General features: G+C 41.3%; 3 protein-coding genes across 12 annotated transcripts; 1 reads left to right on the top strand and 2 right to left on the bottom strand.

The window, feature by feature from the left end:
- The first annotated feature begins 31 nt into the window (after positions 1–31).
- Positions 32–8,519, top strand: LOC121467563. 10 transcript variants are annotated; one of them, XR_005977615.1, is made up of 5 exons: positions 32–842; positions 1,304–4,772; positions 4,830–4,893; positions 4,952–5,525; positions 5,787–6,242. XR_005977615.1 is itself a non-coding variant. In XM_041709185.1 (5 exons), coding segments are annotated over exons 1-5 (183 nt in total). In that variant the 5' UTR covers positions 32–395; the 3' UTR covers positions 6,348–8,519. The 10 variants fall into 10 exon arrangements, 1 of the variants encoding a protein (XP_041565119.1); XM_041709185.1 differs by lacking the exons at positions 1,304–4,772; positions 4,830–4,893; positions 4,952–5,525 and adding an exon at positions 6,300–8,519 and having other exon boundaries at positions 32–397; positions 499–529; positions 792–842; positions 5,787–5,837; XR_005977611.1 differs by adding an exon at positions 6,300–8,519 and having other exon boundaries at positions 1,304–5,525; positions 5,787–5,837.
- A 192-nt stretch (positions 8,520–8,711) lies between these two features.
- On the bottom strand, positions 8,712–12,012 carry LOC108148336. Its single transcript, XM_017275338.1, has 2 exons — positions 11,437–12,012; positions 8,712–10,842 (listed from the first exon to the last, which is right to left on the bottom strand). The coding sequence occupies exons 1-2, from the start codon at positions 11,902–11,904 to the stop codon at positions 10,486–10,488; spliced, it is 825 nt and encodes a 274-aa protein (XP_017130827.1). The 5' UTR covers positions 11,905–12,012; the 3' UTR covers positions 8,712–10,485.
- Positions 12,013–17,550: 5,538 nt separating this feature from the next.
- Positions 17,551–19,296, bottom strand: LOC108148335. The gene is given in 2 exon segments (XM_017275337.2): positions 17,551–18,816; positions 18,819–19,296. Coding segments are annotated over 2 exon segments (864 nt in total). The 5' UTR covers positions 19,078–19,296; the 3' UTR covers positions 17,551–18,211.
- Positions 19,297–20,048: the final 752 nt, after the last annotated feature.

Genomic DNA, 20,048 nt, shown 5'->3' with positions numbered 1-20,048 from the left:
GGAACAATTCATCAAGTCCCCCCTAAAGAAGAGCGAAGTCATCCGACGGAGAAGGGAAATTATCGTCGCATAAAGGGGTCTCAAAGCCTAAGAGTTCCCTAAGATAATTATTTAATCAGCTTAAGTCGCTGGGAGCGGAGTTAGGACTAAGAGAGGGCAAAAGAGTCAAAAAGAACTCGAGATGTAACACCTGCCCAAATTACACATAATATTTATATTCCCTCTTCATCATCTTCGTTATCTCCCGTCTGCGAGCGCAACTTAGCGAAGTTCAGCTTGGCAGGCAGTTTTTCGGCGCGCTGATCTAGTTTAGACGTTTCGGTCCACGCTCGGACAAAAATTTAATTTAACTCGTCGAACAACAATGCGGAATAATTGTTAAGTCGCCGCACGGAATGTAAGGCAGTTCGGAAAGCCAAAGATCGGTCGGAATTCGCTGAAAGTGGATAGTTTATAAGCTATTTCATAAGTTTTTTTCCTTTTTTTTTTGCGGTCTAGGTTATGTGAAATAAGCAGTGAGAGTGGAAAAGTAAGAAAAAAAAAGAAGGGAAAGAAGAGAAAAGTGCAGTGATGGTTAGAAGGCCAGAAAGGCTTTAATAATGAATAACTAGAAGCACGAATTGCTTTAGGCATAATTTATTTTAATTTTTTTTGGGTGGACAAACAAGCCAATGTGTTAAAAAAAAAAAAAAAGAAGGAAAGAGCTGCAGCAAGAAAAAGAAGAGAAAAATTTTGCTGTTGTTTTGCACAGTGGGCTTGCAATGTGTATATAAAGAAATTTAAATTTTCAGCCTAAGGTGCACTTACGGAAGCGCTTTCGTCGGTGGATCTCCGGAATGTTGGTGAGTCAGATATCACGTTTTATTAATATGTCTTTGTAAAATATATATATCAAATGAATTACTTTGCGTCCCACCGTACAAAACCTAGCAGTTCGAATAGTCCATAAAGGAGAAGAGGAAAAAAAGGAGCGGATTTACCATCTCTCTTGTCTCTCGAATTTTTGAGTGAGATGAATTTCGAAATAAGTAAAACAAACCACTCAATTTGAATTCGCCGTGCGCTCTTCACTGCAATTTTCTGCCATTTCCGTATTCTCTCTCTCGAATAATATTTTTTTGATTTTAAATTCGTATTGCTATCTTACTGCAAAGATTAATTTAATAATTCAATTGTATTGCATGTATTTATGTTCTCATTTAATATCTTTTCAATATGTTCTCTAATTTTAAGAATTTTATTTAGATTTTAAATACACTTTATAATGATTAGCTAAATTGTATTTTTGTTTGCCTTCGACTAGGATGAGTCCCCGCTAGAACCCGAATCAGTAGAAGGGGCCGTTCGATAGTATGATGGGAAGTTTTTGGTAAAGAACGGCCAAGGCAGGGAGGGCAAATTTGGTTCCATTAGAACACCCGAGGAACTTTAGGAATTCCATGAGTAAAATAACTATCCCTCTTCGTGCTGGCGCGGATTCACATGATTTCTCCTACCCCATACCACTTGTCGCTGCACGCGAAAATTCGATAAAATTTTAGAATTTACTGGCTCGTGACGAAGGACAAGATCACCACCCCAAATAGCCGACAAGGAGCAGCTGGACCATCGCGCGTGCGTCCTTATCGTCAGGCAACAACACCCTAGCCACGTACTCGTTACAGTAATAATAATATAATTCTATTTATCTGGCGCCCAACGTGGGGCCGAAAATCAGGGTTTAAGATGTGAAAAAATGAAAAACAAAATTTTACTCTAAGAATCCCGCTCACACAAGAAAAAAAACTTTAATTTTCATCTAGTTGGTAATGCAGTATCACAGTGGGTTGAAAGATGTGTTTACATCCCAGCCACGGTTGCTGCGGTACTCATGCCAAATATCTCGTCTCTAGTCTTACCTTAATTTCGATATTAGGCGCATAGGACATATAGTTGAATATGTTGTACGCAAGCGTTCAACTAGCCACGGCTGATGTTGAAAGTAAGAGTGGGGCAAATCTATTCTATTTACTTTTTTTCGGGACCTAAAGCAAGGGTTAATTAGACGCTTGGACATGCAGGTGGTAAACTTATCAATAAGTTTTCACCTGACCACGGATAATGGGCCGGCGCTAAGGACCCATCTATCAAATTTCATGCAATCGCCATCGCGTCTGTCAGGTGCATTGGATAGACAGCCGAAATCTTTAGAAAGAGGTCGACTGGCCACGGTTGACAGCGGAAAACGTAGGCCAGATTGCAAAACAAGAGAGAATTGGAAGAGAACCGATCAGCTCTCTTATAGTTGTTGTTTTAGTGAATCTGAGTTTGGCAATAGTCGAAGGGCTAGCCACGTAGCTCTGCATAGGCAGCAATTATATTATTTTTTTCATCTTCTTTTACTCACGGATTCCGAGTTAAACTGCTGATGAGGGTTTGGCAGGGAGAACTCCTATGTTTGAAGGCAAACTGTTTATATATTTCTATCGTGTTTTTGATTTTTCTTACAATTTTTTTTAAGCTTACTTAATACTTGAACTCTCTCATTTATTTGTTCCTTTCCTCTCATTTCTGACTTAGACCCGAGTTTCTCTTGAGTGATTTTAAAAATTGAGTGTCTTTAAGAATTGAGCGTAGAAAATAAAACAAATCAGCTGGTCCGCTTGTTAAGGTCATTGACCGCAGGTGTAGAAAAAAATAAAAGCAAGGAAGGAATGATTAAATGTTAGGGATTTTAGCCGAATATAATTAGTAACTTTAACTTACTCGTTCATTTAGCTGTAAATTAAAAACATATTTTTAGGATTTTAGGTTTCTTATCTTTCTCATTGGTTGAAGATCAGAAAAAAAAGGCCAAACAATGAGCGATGCCGATAAGGTAGAGACTCCAACGGGGTCTAAATGCAAATTGTGCGAGAAAGACTTGGCGATCTCCACAACTTACAAAACGAAATGCGGTCATGACTTCCATAAGACTTGCATAACTAGTCATTCGAAGACTCATAGAGAATGTCCGATTTGCGGAATCATTTGTTTTCAACTCCCACCGAGTGGTAAAACGATTGTCAATTCGCCAGCCCCCTCTGGGAAAACCGGCGAAAATCGCGCTGAGGTAGACATAGGGAATTTAGTGACTCAAGCGGTCCAGGGGATGAAAAATGATTTACTCACTCAACTTTCTCAGCAAATGGCTCAGATTATACAAGCTAATATTGCTGCATTGGTTCCTGGAAATCCCTTAGCACCCCCAAACCCAAGCACAAACACCAACTGGACGGATCAAGAGAGACAGCCAGTCGAAAATTTTGATCAATTCCGGAGTGAGTCCAGATTTACTCCTGTCAGCGTAGAATCCGATGCCATTTATAGACCAGATAGGGTGGGCCAAATATTAAATAGTTGGAAAATTCGTTTCAATGGCAGTCTTGATGGCATAAGCGTGGACAATTTTATATATCGAGTTGAGGCGTTAACAGAGCAAACATTAAATTCAAAGTTTGAAATTTTAGCTAGCAACGCTAGCCTGTTGTTTGATGGTAAAGCTCGCGATTTCTATTGGCGATATCATAAATCTTGCAATGGAGAGGGGCTCGATTGGAAAGCTCTCTGCCAAGCTCTTCGAAAACAATTTAGGGATACCCGCTCCGATGTCGATATCCGTGAAGCAATTCGGGATAGAAAACAAAAAGAGAAGGAAAATTTTGATACTTTTCATGATGCCATTGTCTCATTAACGGATGGGTTAGAAGTGCCGCTCTCGGAAAAGTCCGTGGCAGAAATACTAGCTAGAAATTTGCGCCCTGAAATACGACATGAACTCCTTCATATCCAAATTAATTCGATGGGGCAATTGAGAGAAATTTGTAGGCGAAGGGAAACTTTTCTGGAGGATGTGAGGCGGAATTATGCATATACAAAGGCAACTCCTTACCGGAAGCAAGTTGCTGAACTGCTTGAAGATCAGTTGCCAGATGAAGCCGCCGAATTTTCCGACATCGAAAGCGAAGTGGAAGTGGGAGCTTTGGCGTTGATTTGTTGGAATTGCCACAAAGAAGGGCATCGTTACCAAGATTGTGAAGGGAAGCGTAGAATTTTCTGCTATAGTTGTGGAAAGCCGAACACTTACAAACCTTCGTGTAGTAAGTGTCAAAAAAACTCGAAGGGGTACACACAGCCTCGTCAGCAGCCGTGTGTTCAACGCCACCGCCCGACGAATTCCGAGGCAGAACAATAGACATTGAAAATACTTCTGTAGAAATAGAAAATCCCAAATCTTCAGTACCAAATTATGTTCAAAAATCTTTTTGGTCGAAGAAATTAAATTTACAAATAAATTCATCTAAAATACGAGGTATCTTAAGGCCATGGCACGCCAGAAGGTGGGAAATGCTTACTATGATCTGGAAGACTTGCAGGGACGATTAATGGGTAGATATCATGCTAAGGATATGAAACAGTAAGGTAGCTGCCTCAAGCTCAGTTTTGGTCAGCCTTGTGTGTGTCACCCCCAAGTCTGATCTTGTGAGGGGGGAATTTGTAACGCTTGTGGCAGGCACATCGATGGGCAGTGCCATCTATGAGGCAAAAACCGAAAGTGTCGCCATCTAGTGGTCAGTTGGGTGCCGCGATTGGGGTAAGAATTTTCGGAGACGAAGAGGCAACAGCGTCAATTGTCATGATCCCGGAAAACGGAGAGTTATTCTAGGGGGGCTAACTTAGCTTCCCGCCCAGAGCCACGAGCTGCTGGCTTTCTTTCCCTTTTCGGCAGCCATCGAGTGCGGTTTAGTTCAATTGTAAGTCTCGTATTTAATAAGTTGGTGAAAGTTTGTTTGAAAATTATATCTCTATAGTGGCCTTGTGTAAAGTGACGGATAGAATTCCCAGATTATATATAGCGCTGAATCCTGTTTATGGGTAAGAAAAAATGAAATGGTTGCGAAGTTTGCAGACCCAAAAGTGATTTTTGATTTAGGTTTGGCGCTTAGTATCCGATATTGGATCCGGCCGTTGCTGTAGAGGGAACAATTCATCAAGTCCCCCTAAAGAAGAGCGAAGTCATCCGACGGAGAAGGGAAATTATCGTCGCATAAAGGGGTCTCAAAGCCTAAGAGTTCCCTAAGATAATTATTTAATCAGCTTAAGTCGCTGGGAGCGGAGTTAGGACTAAGAGAGGGCAAAAGAGTCAAAAAGAACTCGAGATGTAACACCTGCCCAAATTACACATAATATTTATATTCCCTCTTCATCATCTTCGTTATCTCCCGTCTGCGAGCGCAACTTAGCGAAGTTCAGCTTGGCAGGCAGTTTTTCGGCGCGCTGATCTAGTTTAGACGTTTCGGTCCACGCTCGGACAAAAATTTAATTTAACTCGTCGAACAACAATGCGGAATAATTGTTAAGTCGCCGCACGGAATGTAAGGCAGTTCGGAAAGCCAAAGATCGGTCGGAATTCGCTGAAAGTGGATAGTTTATAAGCTATTTCATAAGTTTTTTTCCTTTTTTTTTTGCGGTCTAGGTTATGTGAAATAAGCAGTGAGAGTGGAAAAGTAAGAAAAAAAAGAAGGGAAAGAAGAGAAAAGTGCAGTGATGGTTAGGAGGCCAGAAAGGCTTTAATAATGAATAACTAGAAGCACGAATTGCTTTAGGCATAATTTATTTTAATTTTTTTGGGTGGACAAACAAGCCAATGTGTTAAAAAAAAAAAAAAAAGAAGGAAAGAGCTGCAGCAAGAAAAAGAAGAGAAAAATTTTGCTGTTGTTTTGCACAGTGGGCTTGCAATGTGTATATAAAGAAATTTAAATTTTCAGCCTAAGGTGCACTTACGGAAGCGCTTTCGTCGGTGGATCTCCGGAATGTTGGTGAGTCAGATATCACGTTTTATTAATATGTCTTTGTAAAATATATATATCAAATGAATTACTTTGCGTCCCACCGTACAAAACCTAGCAGTTCGAATAGTCCATAAAGGAGAAGAGGAAAAAAAGGAGCGGATTTACCATCTCTCTTGTCTCTCGAATTTTTGAGTGAGATGAATTTCGAAATAAGTAAAACAAACCACTCAATTTGAATTCGCCGTGCGCTCTTCACTGCAATTTTCTGCCATTTCCGTATTCTCTCTCTCGAATAATATTTTTTTTGATTTTAAATTCGTATTGCTATCTTACTGCAAAGATTAATTTAATAATTCAATTGTATTGCATGTATTTATGTTCTCATTTAATATCTTTTCAATATGTTCTCTAATTTTAAGAATTTTATTTAGATTTTAAATACACTTTATAATGATTAGCTAAATTGTATTTTTGTTTGCCTTCGACTAGGATGAGTCCCCGCTAGAACCCGAATCAGTAGAAGGGGCCGTTCGATAGTATGATGGGAAGTTTTTGGTAAAGAACGGCCAAGGCAGGGAGGGCAAATTTGGTTCCATTAGAACACCCGAGGAACTTTAGGAATTCCATGAGTAAAATAACTATCCCTCTTCGTGCTGGCGCGGATTCACATGATTTCTCCTACCCCATACCACTTGTCGCTGCACGCGAAAATTCGATAAAATTTTAGAATTTACTGGCTCGTGACGAAGGACAAGATCACCACCCCAAATAGCCGACAAGGAGCAGCTGGACCATCGCGCGTGCGTCCTTATCGTCAGGCAACAACACCCTAGCCACGTACTCGTTACAAGTGCCAATTACGGCATTAATAAATCATTCAGAATAAATAATAATTTAAGTTAAGTAATATTGAGTTTAATTGGATAAAAGCTTTCAAATTTAATTTGAGCGAAACCAGCAGTTTGGGCACTTGCCGAGTAATGGAAAAATATTTCCCTCCCTTGAAAAAGTGATAAATGCGACATTAATAAATCCTTCAAAAGCTTACAGCAGGACAGACAATAAATAAGGCAGCATTTAAATATCGAATTTAGTTGGATTAAGTTTTTAATTTAGGGCAGTTGGAAAAAAGTATTGAAAAAAGAAATATATAAAAACAAACAGACAAACAATTAATCAGGAATGAAATAAATCATTTAAAATATCCTTATCTGGCTTTCTGGCAAAGAATTTGAGTAAAAAAATAATAATACAAAATAATAAAAAACAAGTAAAACGACCAAATACAATTATTATTTTTACTATTTAAGTAAACTTAAATGACATGTAAGAGGCTAACCATACTATACTTTTTACTGTATTTTTATAATCTCTTAGTTAAACACTTAATTAACTAGAAAAAATTGAATTTTTCAATTTTGTTATTTGAATAGGTATTTATACTAATAAGTACCCATTAATTTTGGAAGGTGAATAATTTAAAGGGACATAAAATCATATCATATGCAATTTAATTGGCTGTAAAATGAGTTCTTACCATTCGTTATTCTTTTAATTCTCAATGGCTAACCACCTTTAGAACATCGTGGCCACAATAAAATATTTTATACCATTTTAAAATAATATCGACTAACTGTGTGCTTTGAAATAAAAAGTCTGGTTAACAATGCTTAGAACAATAAAGTAAAGTAAGTAAAATAAAATTCAAGGCACCTTTGAGGCGCCATCTGATGATGGCACACTTTCGGGGCAGAGTGAGTCTTGGATGCAGCAGAAAGTGCTGCAGTGGTTCCATTTCAAATTGCAGTTAGCCACATACACACACCCAGACTCACACACTCAAGCCTAGGTAATGTCGACGGGGGTGGGCGGTGGGTGGTTAATCAAGAGCGCCATTTAAGACGGCCGTCGATGGTCGAAAGCAACCGCCACTCGAATTGGAGTAAAATAGAAAATTAACTAGTTTGCTGGAGCTGCGGCGGCTGGTGGAAGAAATTTCACTTTAATTTTGCTTTTTATTTATGTGTTTGTTTGTGCCTCCAGCGGGCATCTCGCATAATGTATCTGCAGTTTTGTATGCCAATCCGATCGCCGACAGTTGCACAGAGAGTCTCACACTCGCACTAGCACTCGCACTCGAGAGTTTCATTGGCATTATGTCGCTTTAATTTGCAGCACTCGAAAATTGCCACACGTCGTAGCGGCTGCTTCTCGTCTCATCGTCTCATGGCCTCATCGCCTCATCGCTCCATCCATCGTCCAGCCAATGTTCAGCCATCGTTTGCCGGTAATTTACGCATTAGACAAGTGCCCCGAAAGAAAGCTGCGCCGCAGATTTGCATGCTGCCCGAAACAACCTCATAGAAAATAAAACACCACACTCGCATCTAGATGCAAAGCCACTCGACATTTTGTAGACGACTATCCAAAGCGGCAACATGAGCCCAAAATCCGTTGATGGAATATGTAAATGACCTGCACGTGGACATGATGGATGTGACCGCCACTGTCACGAAGCGATACCCTTTCAAAAAGAACCAATAACTTACTTTAACAACTTCAAATTAAATGTTTTAAGACCTGAACCTTTTCCTTTAAAATGATTTTCAATTTATAGTAAACATATTTTAAGTCCTATTTTATATTGAGAGCATTTAATTTTCCGGTTTAGTTGTGCTATTTTTTTTAATATTAAATGTTCCATTGAAAACATTTTCATAAATCTTTATTCTCCTGAAAATCTAAATTAATAATTTTAATCCATTGATTAAAATATGATTATTTGATTTTTTTAAATTGCTACCAACTTTTAATTTAATAACATAGTTGTTTGCGTTATTTAATTTTCCATCAAAAATATATCTGCTAGTTTAAATTTTATTTTAAATTGAACACAATAAGTCTCAGAAAGAGTATTCTAAAGTTGAAAAAATATTTGTAGCTAAAGTCCAAACTCAATTGTATGTTAAGTTTGTGCGTGTGCAATGAAAGTGAAAAAGTAATTTCATTGCTTACATTTTATACAATTTAAACTATGGCACTTCAAACATTGTGTGATGCAATGTTAAACTAATCTGGGATTTCGAATTATGGTCAAATAGTAACAGGCACAAGTTATTTTTAATTCACTTGAGAGAGATTAGTAATAGGATTTTAATTTGATGGCAAGGCTTGTTAGCCAGATTTTATGAACTGAGTATTTTCCATAAATCTGTTCACTTCACTTCCGTTGAGTGTGCTCAATTAATTTGCAAGCCATCTCCTGATGCCCCACCCTCGTGCTCATCTCCGGCCATTTCGCCGACTGACCCAAATCTTCATGCGAAATATTCGCTCTAGAGATAACGCCAAACTTGAAGCATCGCACATTCAAGGCAAACAATCCCCAATTTCGGCCCCACCCGCTCAACCCCAACCCTTCCCAGAGGCATCTTCGAATTTGACACCTTTTCAAAGTTTCACTTTCATTCCGCTTGGCTGGAATGGAATTCCGGGTGGTGGCTCAGCTCCGGCTTTAGTTTACAGCTCCGGCGTTGTTTACATGCCGCTGCCCTGGTGCGCTTGGGTAATTCTCAATTAATGAAAGTCCCAGGCCCATGACGTCAGTAGTGCGCCGGCAAAGGGCACCCACAACTAAATGGCCGAGGGGCCTGGGAATGTCGTTAGCCAGGTTCAATGTTCTACACTGAGCAGCTCATTATTATTTTGCGCACTGGCCCAAAAGTGAAATTGTCGCATACCAACGTAGGCAGCCGCAACAATGGTCTGTGGAGGAGATAGCAAATCGTCGAGGCAGTTTTATCTATGAATATTGCATTGGGAAAACACAGCATTGTGGAACCTGAAAGAAAATTTAATAAAGTGATGTCAAATTTATTAACAATTTTTTCAATTTAAAGGTATGAAGGATACTTCATATTTGTTACAAGCTCAGTAAGTAAATGCTTGAGGAGTAGGCATACGTTAAATTTATGTATAAGGTCGCTAGAACAATAAGCAATAGCCTAAAAAAAAAAACTTTGATTAGAATATAATAAAATTGTCGATTTGCTATAGGAATATCGTTTGCTCTTGTTCCAGATACTTGCAACTTGGAAAATAAATATACAAAATGTTAAAATAAATAACTATAAATTGTATAGTTTTATTTTTAAAAAATTTGTGTTCTTGCTTTAATAACTTACTTACATAACTTGTGTGAGTGCTCAAATATTTCTTAAATACTACAAAAACTACATTCAATTTACGGTAGTCTTCAATTTAAAATTCACGAAGATGCCACTATTATTTCGACCGCAGTTGTAGGTAGTTGAGTTTGGTAGAAAGCGAAGCAGCTTCGTCTGCCATTTTTGGCACGCACGTAAGCTCGTTTCAATGAAACTGTAATTGTTATTATAAATTCATTTTTAGGGAGCGTCCGTGACACATAAAAGAAATGCTCCTCATACGGTTTTCGGGTAGCAGAATTTACTATATTTAATTAACGCTTACTTAAACCTAACACACACATTTAGTTCGTTAAATTAATGATCGATTAGGCAAATTAAACTAGACATTAGTCAGACAGTTCGTGCGGCGCTCGATTCTTTGGTTCACTCTCCACAATCCCTCTCGAATCTCTCATCTTCTCCAGCATCTCCTTCCACTTCTCCGTTTCCCAAATGCAAATGCGAGCTCACAGGCTCTTGGCGCTGCCCGCCGACTCCTTGGCTGCCGGCTTCCAGCCACTGTAGGCGGTGTCCAGTTCCCGGCCCCAGCCGGAATGGCCGCCCGAGGAGACGACCACCTCGTGGGAGGACTCCTTGCCGCCGCCGCCCCCACTCAGCAGCTTCTTGATGCCGATGATCGAGGCCAGGACCAGGGCCAGCTTGGACACGATCAGCGCCTTGCCCGCCAGCATGGCCAGGGCTCCGTAGGCCAGGGGCACAATGGTGCCGCCCAGCAGCAGGGGAATCATGATCATGGCGCCGTTACCCTTCTTCTCCTTCTTCTTGCGACCCTCCACCGAATTTGCCTCGGAGTCAAATTTAACCTGAGAAAAAATGACAAGTTAGTATAAGTTTTAAAATAGAAAGAGTTTTGTGCTAAATGGGTGCCCACAAAATGTCTAATAACATCAATAATTGGATAGGGGTATCGAACAATGATATACAGACATATATAAAATAAATATTATTTAATTAATAAAAGACAAAAAAATGGTATTTATATGTTGAGTATTTGTAAAAACATTTTATAATAATGAAACGTGTTATTAAATTAAAGAAGTAGGAGAGCCTATGTGTAATGTTAGATGCTTATTTTCGTTTTTATTTTAGATGAATAATTCACCAAGGTCGTTATAATTTTTTCAAAAATTAAATTAAATAATTATTTATAATAAAATGTGTTATTTAATTAAAGAAGTAGTTGCATTTAAAATGTTTCACTAAAAATTGTTAATATTTTTTTTTAAAATTAAGACTTTTTCACAATTTATTATGGAACGAACCACCATATTTTAAATTTTTTGTATAGTACTTAGTTAAGTTTTACAGCTTTTCATCCTAGTTGATCTGAACACTTTGGTTTCCTCTGCTTTTGATATTTTGTTCATGTTTTTAGCTAAGTTTCTATCCATTCTCACCTGCAGAGTGTGGTCCTGTAGAAAGTTGCCCACCCGCTTCAGGATCATGTTGTTCAGCACCTGCTCCTTGGCGTCGACGCTTCTGGGCAAGACGGCTTCAATGTCCTGCTCGTTGATGGGAGCTCGTTTTGGATCCTCACTCGCTGCACCGGAACTTACGAACTGAATGCCCTCCGTCAGCGGCAAAGTCTTGGCCGAACGGAAGGCCTTTTCCAGGCCAGTTAGCAGCTTGACCTTGAGGCAAACGGACATATTGTCGCCCGTGCACTGCTGGTAGATGCGGTAAACCATCGACATGTCCTTCCAGAAGCCCGTGGATCCCAGGACGGGGCTACTGGCCTGAGGCTTGGGACCCGAACTGAGGCTGTTTGGGTTCTGGTTCTGGTGCTGGTAGCTGGCACTGCGGGCACTCGAGAGCCAACAGAAGACGATCATCAGGGCCGCCACATGCCACACGTACTTGATCATGACTGGGCTGGATGTTGCTGTTCGATGCTGGACGAGAAGAGGATCCTTGGCCGATCCTTGGGATGAGGCATAAACTGGAGTGAAGACGCCGGGCGCTGCTCTTTGGTTGCTCAACTGAGTGCTGGCCGGTGGATCTTATGCATTTTATACCTGAGCCGGCCAAATCGCATGTCGGCTGGCTGCCTGAAATTGAAAAACACAAAAACACACGCTTTGTCTTAGTCTAAATATCACGGCAATTAGCCAGATGCTGTTGGCCAGTGGAGCTGCGCTTTCGTGATTTCGCTGCGAAAGCTGCCGAAATGCAGTTTCGTTTACAATTATATCCCCACTTTTCAGTTCGTTCTAAGCTATTGAGCTCGTGCCGTTGGCATTTGCCATTCTCCTCTGTCTTTGCACCCGACTTACTAGACCATGAACATATGCATTTTCGGTTTTTTTTTCTAGTCTTTGGGGGCAAATTCACTGTCGTCACCCAATTTGGCCAAAACTTTTCTTTTTCTTATGCACATGGACAAATGTAATTTTCTGTTGCCTACTTTTCGCTGTCGACGGAAAAAAGTGGGACTCTTGATACGAAAGAGTTAAGACACGAACTCAACGAAAGTCGTGAAAAGCAAAAAATCTTACCTTATTTGGTTTTTCGAAATGGCCAATAGATGGCGCGATCCATAATTGAAAAAATCTGCAAGTAGCGATGAGAAGTCAAGAACGCTGGCAACGCTGGAGGTCTCGAGGGTCTGATTTTGGTCAGGAGGCACTTTGGCACTTAAGAAAATCTACACCAAAAATAACAGAAAAACAAAGATATTCAGGAAAAACTCCGAATGTTTTGTTTGACGGTCTGGCAGCACTCGGTTTTCCACATGGGTAAAAAACGTGTCATGAAAAAGACTATACACGGGCACCCACGACAACACTTTTCACTCGCGGAAAAGGCGTTGGGATTAAAAATATTGCGAAAAACTTACTTTAGTTTGACCATTTTGCGGTTTGCCTATTGACCACTTTTGAGAAGTGCTGGGCGTGCAAAATTTCACTAATACTATTGAGTTTATACTACAAATTTATAATTATATGCTTATAATGTAATATAGGTCCCAGTACATTGTTGTAGCTAGACTAGCATCACTGATGAATTAAAAATGCTGTTTTACAGCGAAAGTTATCTTGAATTTTATAATACCAAAGGTATACAATTATTAAATTGTAAATAATAATTATTAAATTTCAAAATAATAGACACGCACCCTTAAAATAATCGCGTTTTAGGTGGGGCCATCTACCCCCATTTTGAAATAAACTTGCCCTGCTCGGGCAAACAAGGATCTAGCTTTAATAACTTCCGAGATCTCGACATGTCTAGAACGACTCGGCTATTGATCTTGATCAAGAATCTATATACTATTTAGAGACATATTTTTAAACGAATACAATACACCCTTTTACTTCGCGAGTAAGGGGTATGAAAATGTTGTATGCTTTCAGTGGAATAACTCGATGAACTCTTTATTTAGTTCTTTTTTAAAACTTTGTTTTAGGGTATTATTATGGTTGGAAAATGGATTAAAAATGTTTATTATTTAAAAGAAAACGATTATTAAAATAAAACAACGCCATAATGTTCGAAAACTTAGCCATTTTAACATTTAAACGCGCCTTGCTAAATTACAAAAGAAAGTAAGATATGCATGACTTTAAACTTTAAGTATTTGATGGCTTGTTTTTATTGCGATTTCAAATGGAATTAGCTTAAAATCTTGTTTTTAACTTTGTAATTGTTTTTGGAGTAAAGACAACTATTTTCGAAACCTTGCAAGCGAAAGATTTTAGTATAATCCTTTCTCAATTTATATAAAGTAAAGTATCCTTATGGAGGGTATTATAATTTTAGTCTGCATTTTGCATCGAAAAGTAGCAGACATTTAAGAGCATTCTTTTATTTGTATCTTATTCGATCTAGACATGTTCGTCTCTCCGCTTCCACGCATTCTAGCAGCACCCAAGTAAACATAGTGTTAATGTTGCCATAGAAACAACAAGTCAGCTTAAGGAAATCTTTGTGGACACATACATATATTCAATTTGCATTTTCAGTTGAAAACATGTTGTCATTCGGCTTGTCGGACTTAGCATTATTTTCTAAAATTAACTGCAAACAGCTATTTATAAAAATAGTTATTTTCGAAAACGTCTTATACTTTGGCCGTTAGGAATTCGTTAAAAGTTTTCTGGCAATAAATTAAATCAAGAGTCCTAAATGTTGAACCTAAGTCAAAGCAATTGCAGAACACAAATGCACTCAACCGCTTAATCGCTTGGCAACATAGCGATAATCGCAATTAGGCGTTCTTCACCTGCAATGCAAATTGAGCCGCTAATCAAAGTCCACACGCAATGGCAACATAACCGCTGAGGCGGCAATGCAACTGCCGTTCGATAATTACGAGCGATTGTTGCTTACTGCGCAGAGTAATTTAAATTGACCACTAACACCGCACCGGCAGTAGAAGCGGCAGCAAATCAAGCGTGTCGGGAAAACGCTCGAGTGACCAAAACTGTTTCACGGCTTGGCGGGGCTCGTGGCCAATTAACTTTCAATTAATCAAAATCAAAAGCAATGAGAGCTGGTAAATGCGCTCAGTTGGTTTAATGGCCGGTGAGCAAAACTGCGCCAACAATTGGTGTAATCATAAATTCAGATGCGTGTTTTTGTCTGTCGAGTGACGAGTGTGGGAAAAACGTGCTGGAGCGGAAAATGATGATGGCAGTGGCGGTAATGCCGAGCGCCTAATAATATTATTAGTCAGGCAGGCATTTTGGCTCTTCATTTCGCTTATTTTACTTTTTGCTGAATTTTTTTTCAGGTTTCTGGCAGTCGTTTTGCCGTATTCTTGCTGGAAAGCGCAGTGCTGCAAGGCCAACAATCAACTTTGGCTTCGGGACCGCCCCTGGTTGTTGTCTACGTTCTGCTGACCTGCTTTCGGGGCCCAAACTCGTTTTCATTTCGCTGAACATTCTGCACACGCTGCGACGACGCCCTTGCAGGCATCCCCCCATCGCCCCATAGTCCCTCACCACAGTCCCTCCCCCAGTTGACAGTGAAATTGGTCACAAATTGGCCCACTCTGCACGATTCTCCTTCGCAGCTCTCCTTACCTCTTCTTATGAATTATTGCAAATTTTGTGGTTTCTTACCTGGTTTTTCAGAATGTGAAATTGGTGGCGAGGCAGCTGGTGGTGCAGCACAGTTCAGTGCTCAGGTGATGCTGTTGCTGATGCCGATGCCGCACCAGTTTGGCTGCCGCCAAGGCGCCATTTCTCTAGCGGCCACAACCGTTGCTCGCTCCAAATCACTGAGTGGGGCTTTCGTTTTGGTTACTCGATTTGCATATACTACCATGTTTAGCAGCAGCAGTTAACGAAATTTATCAGAATCGAATATAGGCTGGATAGTAGCCGAAGAACGTTAACAATTTCGTTAAACGGTTGTGGACTTTGTGGGACAAGCGGCTGAATAAAGTCAAATGGGTATGGCTTAAAAGGTATATTGTTTTGTTCCTGTTTGCTGAAAATTAATTTTAAATAACCCAATGCTTTTAAAACAAAATCCTTAAGAGGAAGAAAGTAACTGCTATGAATATTATTACAAATTGACTGTACCTAAAGACAAAATCAACTGTCTGGGGCTTTAAAATGTAACTTTAAGCGTGTTAAAATGAGTAATAATAAGTTTCCCCCCTCTGTTTATGTGGTTTTTCGACAATTTAATTGTCTTTTGTACTTACCCATTATAAATTTCTCCGGCAAGTGCCACTCTCCGTCCGAATATTAAAACGAAAACAACCCAAAGCTAAAAAGCCTGTATAATCCCATGTAAATCTCCTAAATGGGTATTTCTTAAATCCCGACTGACATTTGGTGGCACCAAGCGGTCTCTTTGAGATAATTTCCAACCGAGCGTAGCCGTAGCCTAAAATTTTCGTAATTTCCTTTTGATTAAGTGAGCGGCATTGGCCACGAAAACACTGACAGTGGTCAGTCAATGTTTGCTCAAGCTTGGCAGCTGCTCAAATGAGTTGTTAACATTAATGCGCATTAACCTGTCTTTTGTTTTCGCCCGGGCATTCGTTGGTCAGCAGCAGCGGCCGCATTTAGAGCGGCTTGGAAAACGCTTTTTTGGTCTTGGCCATGTGCCACAATTTCTAAGACTTTTCACTGCAATCGCGGTTGTTCGGGGCTCGTGGTTTGAGCTGCTGTTTGGGTTTCCTAACTGTTTACTTTCACTGTCGGTGGCTCATGTTGCTGTTGCCGTTGCCGTTGCCGTTGCCGTTGTCTTTGCCTTCGGAAGCCAGCGGGGTTGTATTGGGTTTTCGTTAACCTGTCTCGGCCAGACCCGACTCATAATTATTTACACCTATTAACGGGCAAATCTTTGAAATTCGCTGGGGCAACTGGGTCGCAAATCAATTTCACTTGAAACGAATCGAAACGAAATGAAATGAAAGCATTTCGACCCAAGATGGACTTGTCAACGGCCAGTTTTTGTTGTCGTTTTGGAATTATGCATAAAGCTTTCGGTTTTGTCGTTTCGCTTTCACCCCATGGTATGCCATAAATTATAGAGACTTGTCTTGATTTTTCATTGATTTTTTATTTATTAATCTTCCTTGCTTGTTGTTGTGTCTTGTGTTTTTTTCAACGTTTTTTTGTGTATTGTTTTTCATCATTTTTTTTTTTCGTTAATGACATGCATATGTGACAGAGAGATAGGGGGTATTGTAATCTATGGAATTTACATTCTTTTGTGAGTGAGTTTTGTGATCTTTGTGAGTTGCCCACATCTGCAGCTTCACGCTTCTTCTTCGTCAACATCATTATCATCATCATAATCATCAACATCATCATGATCATCATCAACATCATCTTACTACTGTGGCCGGAGTTATAGTTGTGAAAGCGCCGTACGACTTTGCTTAAAATATTTAAATTAAAGTAGACGACGTGCTGGCGACTCGAAACTTGCGCCCGCTGGCCAGAGAGCCCTCCAAATGTCACAAACAAGGTATTTTTAAGTTGATAATTAAAAATCTGTTTAGATCCACAGCGCAGGCGAGCCCGACACCAATCGGGCCGACAAGCGGTTCGAGTCGCACGGATGCACAAAGTACGCTTAAGGAGTTAAAATATTGAAAAAAAATATTCTCACTAATGTTAGGGAGCTGGGCGTGGCGTGTGCATGTGTGAGCAGAGTAGTGGGTCTGTTTTTTTTTGGGAAAGTAGAGCGCTAGAAAGTGACAGATGCAGAGACGGCGAAAGAGATGGCAGATAGGAGAAATGAGAAAGTTGAAGAGTCGAAGTGGAAGTCGAGTGTCGAATGTCGACTGTCGACTGTCGAGTGAGGAAATAGTGGCTCTAAGGTAGATCAGAGCCGGAAAATGAGTTCAGTTTGGTGTGGCGTACGTGTGTTCGGAGACCTATGGCAAGTAATGGCATGCGAATGACCAAAACTATGACTCAGTTGAAGGCGAGAAATGAAGCACAGTTCAGAAAGATTGAGGAAGTCAGGTGGAGATATGATAGATAGAGTAGAGTTAGAGGTAGAGGTAGAGCTAGTGGAGTTAAAGCTAATAGTAGGCATGCTTATTGCTGGTGTTGTTGTTGTATTGTAAGACTAGATTTGCATGTGAAGAACAGAGTATACAGTATAGAGTACAGATATAGGTTGTAGAGTTAAGATTTGTACGTTGCTCCGATTGCATGGCAATCGATAGAGTTTTGGTATAGGCAGTTATACAGTTATAGCGATAGATACAGAGAGATGGATAGAAATAGATGCAGATGCAGATGCAGATGCAGATTAGATATAGATATAGAGACTGAGAGATGAGGGTGCATTAGATATGGATGCAGTGTCTGATGGTTCGGGGCAGTGCTGTGCGAGCTTAGACTTAAGGCTGAGTATTTGCAACTTGTGGGGTAACTCTCGCTGGCCGCTCTTTTTACAAACTTAACTTTAGCTTCATCAGTTTTAACAACTAACATATATGGTTGTGATATTCTGGTTTCTGTCCGGTTTAACATTATGTATAATGCGTGTGCTTGTGGTTCATTCTTTTTCGTTTTCATTGCTTGGAGAAATAAATAAGATAAATTAAATTAATAAATTAATTAAAACGAACGATAAATAATGTGTGTTCCTCTTCCAGAGTCGTCAAGCCGTCGATTCGTCTGTTTTCGCGATTCTGATTCTTCTTCTTGAGTGAGTTTTGTGTGACGGTGTCGATGTCGTTGTCGATGCTGTGACTTAAGCCTGCACGGGCTTCTGGGCACCGTAGGCCAGGTCCTGGGCATCGATGGAGCGGCCCCAGCCGCCGTGTCCACTGCTGCCGTACGAGGCCGATGAGGCTCCGGCGTCGGCGCTGTAGCCGCTGCCATACGAGTCGTGGCTCGTCGAGTGGCTGCTGCTGTGGTGTGGGTGGGCCACCACCTCGTAGGTCACGTGCTTCTCCTGCGACAGCAGCTTCTTCAGGCCGATCACGGCGGAGAGGACGAGAGCGATCTTACCAATCAGCAGGGCCTTGCCGGCGATCAGGGCGATGGCGCCCAACAGCAGGGGCAGCAGGGCGGCGGCCTTCAGGGCGACCAGGGCCAGGATGGGGCCCAGAATTTTGGCGGCCTTCTTCTTCTTGCCGCGGCTCTCCTCGGGGGCGTTGGGATCGTTGGAGCCGAACAGCGACTCAGAGGCGTCCTCCAGAGCACGGCCCGTCGAGCTGACCGCCTGCACAATGTCGGCACCCTTCAGCTCCACCTTGATGGTGTGCGAGTTGAGGAAGCTGCTGATGCGGTTCAGGGCCAGGGACTCGAACGACTCGTCGCCGGAGATGGAGCGGGCCGCCTCCTGCTGGGGGCGTCCGGCGAGCGGACAACGGTCACGCCTTCGGTCAGGGCGAACTGGTCGCGGGCGCCCAGCACCTTGTCCACGAAGCTGAACAGCTTGTACTTCACGCACGACACACTGTCCTTGCGCAGACAGTCGCTGTAGATGCTATCCATAATGTCGTTCTCGCCGCCGATGGCGTTGCGGGCGTGGCCGCGCGTCTCCTCGGCAGGAAGGGCGGCGCTCAGGGCGACCAGACACAAGACACCGAAAGTAACTTTATGGCTTGCCATTTTTCGATTTTGGTGGTTTTTGTTTGCTGTTGTTCTTGCACGGTTTTCGATTCGGGGTTCTTTGCGATAGTCCTTTACGGATCCACACTACACTTTCACGTAGTTCGGCGGCGAACGCACTTTCTCTTGGATGGGAAAACTGTATTTTTTGTGTGTTTTTCGGTCTTGGCTCACTGCTGCTGCCGTGTAGCTGCTCAGACGTTTAAGGATTGAATGATACAATTTTCCACCGCACACGACAACTTATATACGGCGGCAGTGGCAGCGACTTCGGCATCGGCATGCTCATCTGCTGCGAAAGCATTTCTCCGCCCCACCCCACCCCTGGCCCCCCAACAGCAATTCCCCCAAACTAGTCGTGCAAGTTTCTCGCCTAAGTCTTTCGTTTGGCCGGCCAACGGTAATGCGCAGTCAGCGTCGGCTGCGACGTCGCTAGCGCTGCAGCAGCAACAACAGCAGCAATAGCAGCAGCTGGAAAAGTATTGTTACTGTAATTTGTAAGCTGTCGCTGCCGCTGCCGATGCCACTGCCGCTGCGCTGCTTTCGCCCGAAGTTCATGTAACATTGTCAACAGTCGCAGCCTCCTGCCGATGGGAAACCGAAGCCAGTGAAACAACCAAAAACAACAACCACTGGCAGCTACTTAACTTTTACCCACCGCGGTGGAGAGCGGTCCAAAAAGTGCCGAAAATCGCAGTCGTAATCTTAATTGTCTGGGCATTAATTGAAAATGAGTTTTTGTAAAAGTAAGTAAAAGCATTTCCCTTTCAAGCGCAGTCGAGCGCTTGGAGCGAATGGCTTAGGTGAATAGAACGGTGGTTTTGCATATACAAATGACTATTATTCGAAAAACGGAGAATTTAATTGTAGAGTAAATGTACTTAGAAAAAAACGTCTTATTAGTTTTCCATCTTGTATCTTGATTTCAACAAAACCTTAATTTAAAGTTGAATTTTTAATGTATTTGGTTT

Source organism: Drosophila elegans, unplaced genomic scaffold (assembly GCF_018152505.1).
Source record: "Drosophila elegans isolate 14027-0461.03 unplaced genomic scaffold, ASM1815250v1 contig_476, whole genome shotgun sequence".
Lineage (NCBI taxonomy): Eukaryota > Metazoa > Arthropoda > Insecta > Diptera > Drosophilidae > Drosophila > Drosophila elegans.
Note: the sequence above shows the minus strand (reverse complement) of the source record. Positions and strands in the feature narration are given on the sequence as shown.

Excerpts from the sequence above, each read along its gene's own strand:
- LOC121467563 (XM_041709185.1), top strand. Across the intron at positions 530-791 it reads TAAGCAGTGAGAGTGGAAAA|CCTAAGGTGCACTTACGGAA; the intron begins GTAAGAAAAAAA and ends TTAAATTTTCAG. Across the intron at positions 843-5,786 it reads GGTGGATCTCCGGAATGTTG|CCTAAGGTGCACTTACGGAA; the intron begins GTGAGTCAGATA and ends TTAAATTTTCAG.
- LOC108148336 (XM_017275338.1), bottom strand. The coding sequence starts at position 11,904 with ATGATCAAGTACGTGTGGCATGTGGCGGCCCTGATGATCGTCTTCTGT. Across the intron at positions 10,843-11,436 it reads TACAGGACCACACTCTGCAG|GTTAAATTTGACTCCGAGGC; the intron begins GTGAGAATGGAT and ends ATTTTTTCTCAG.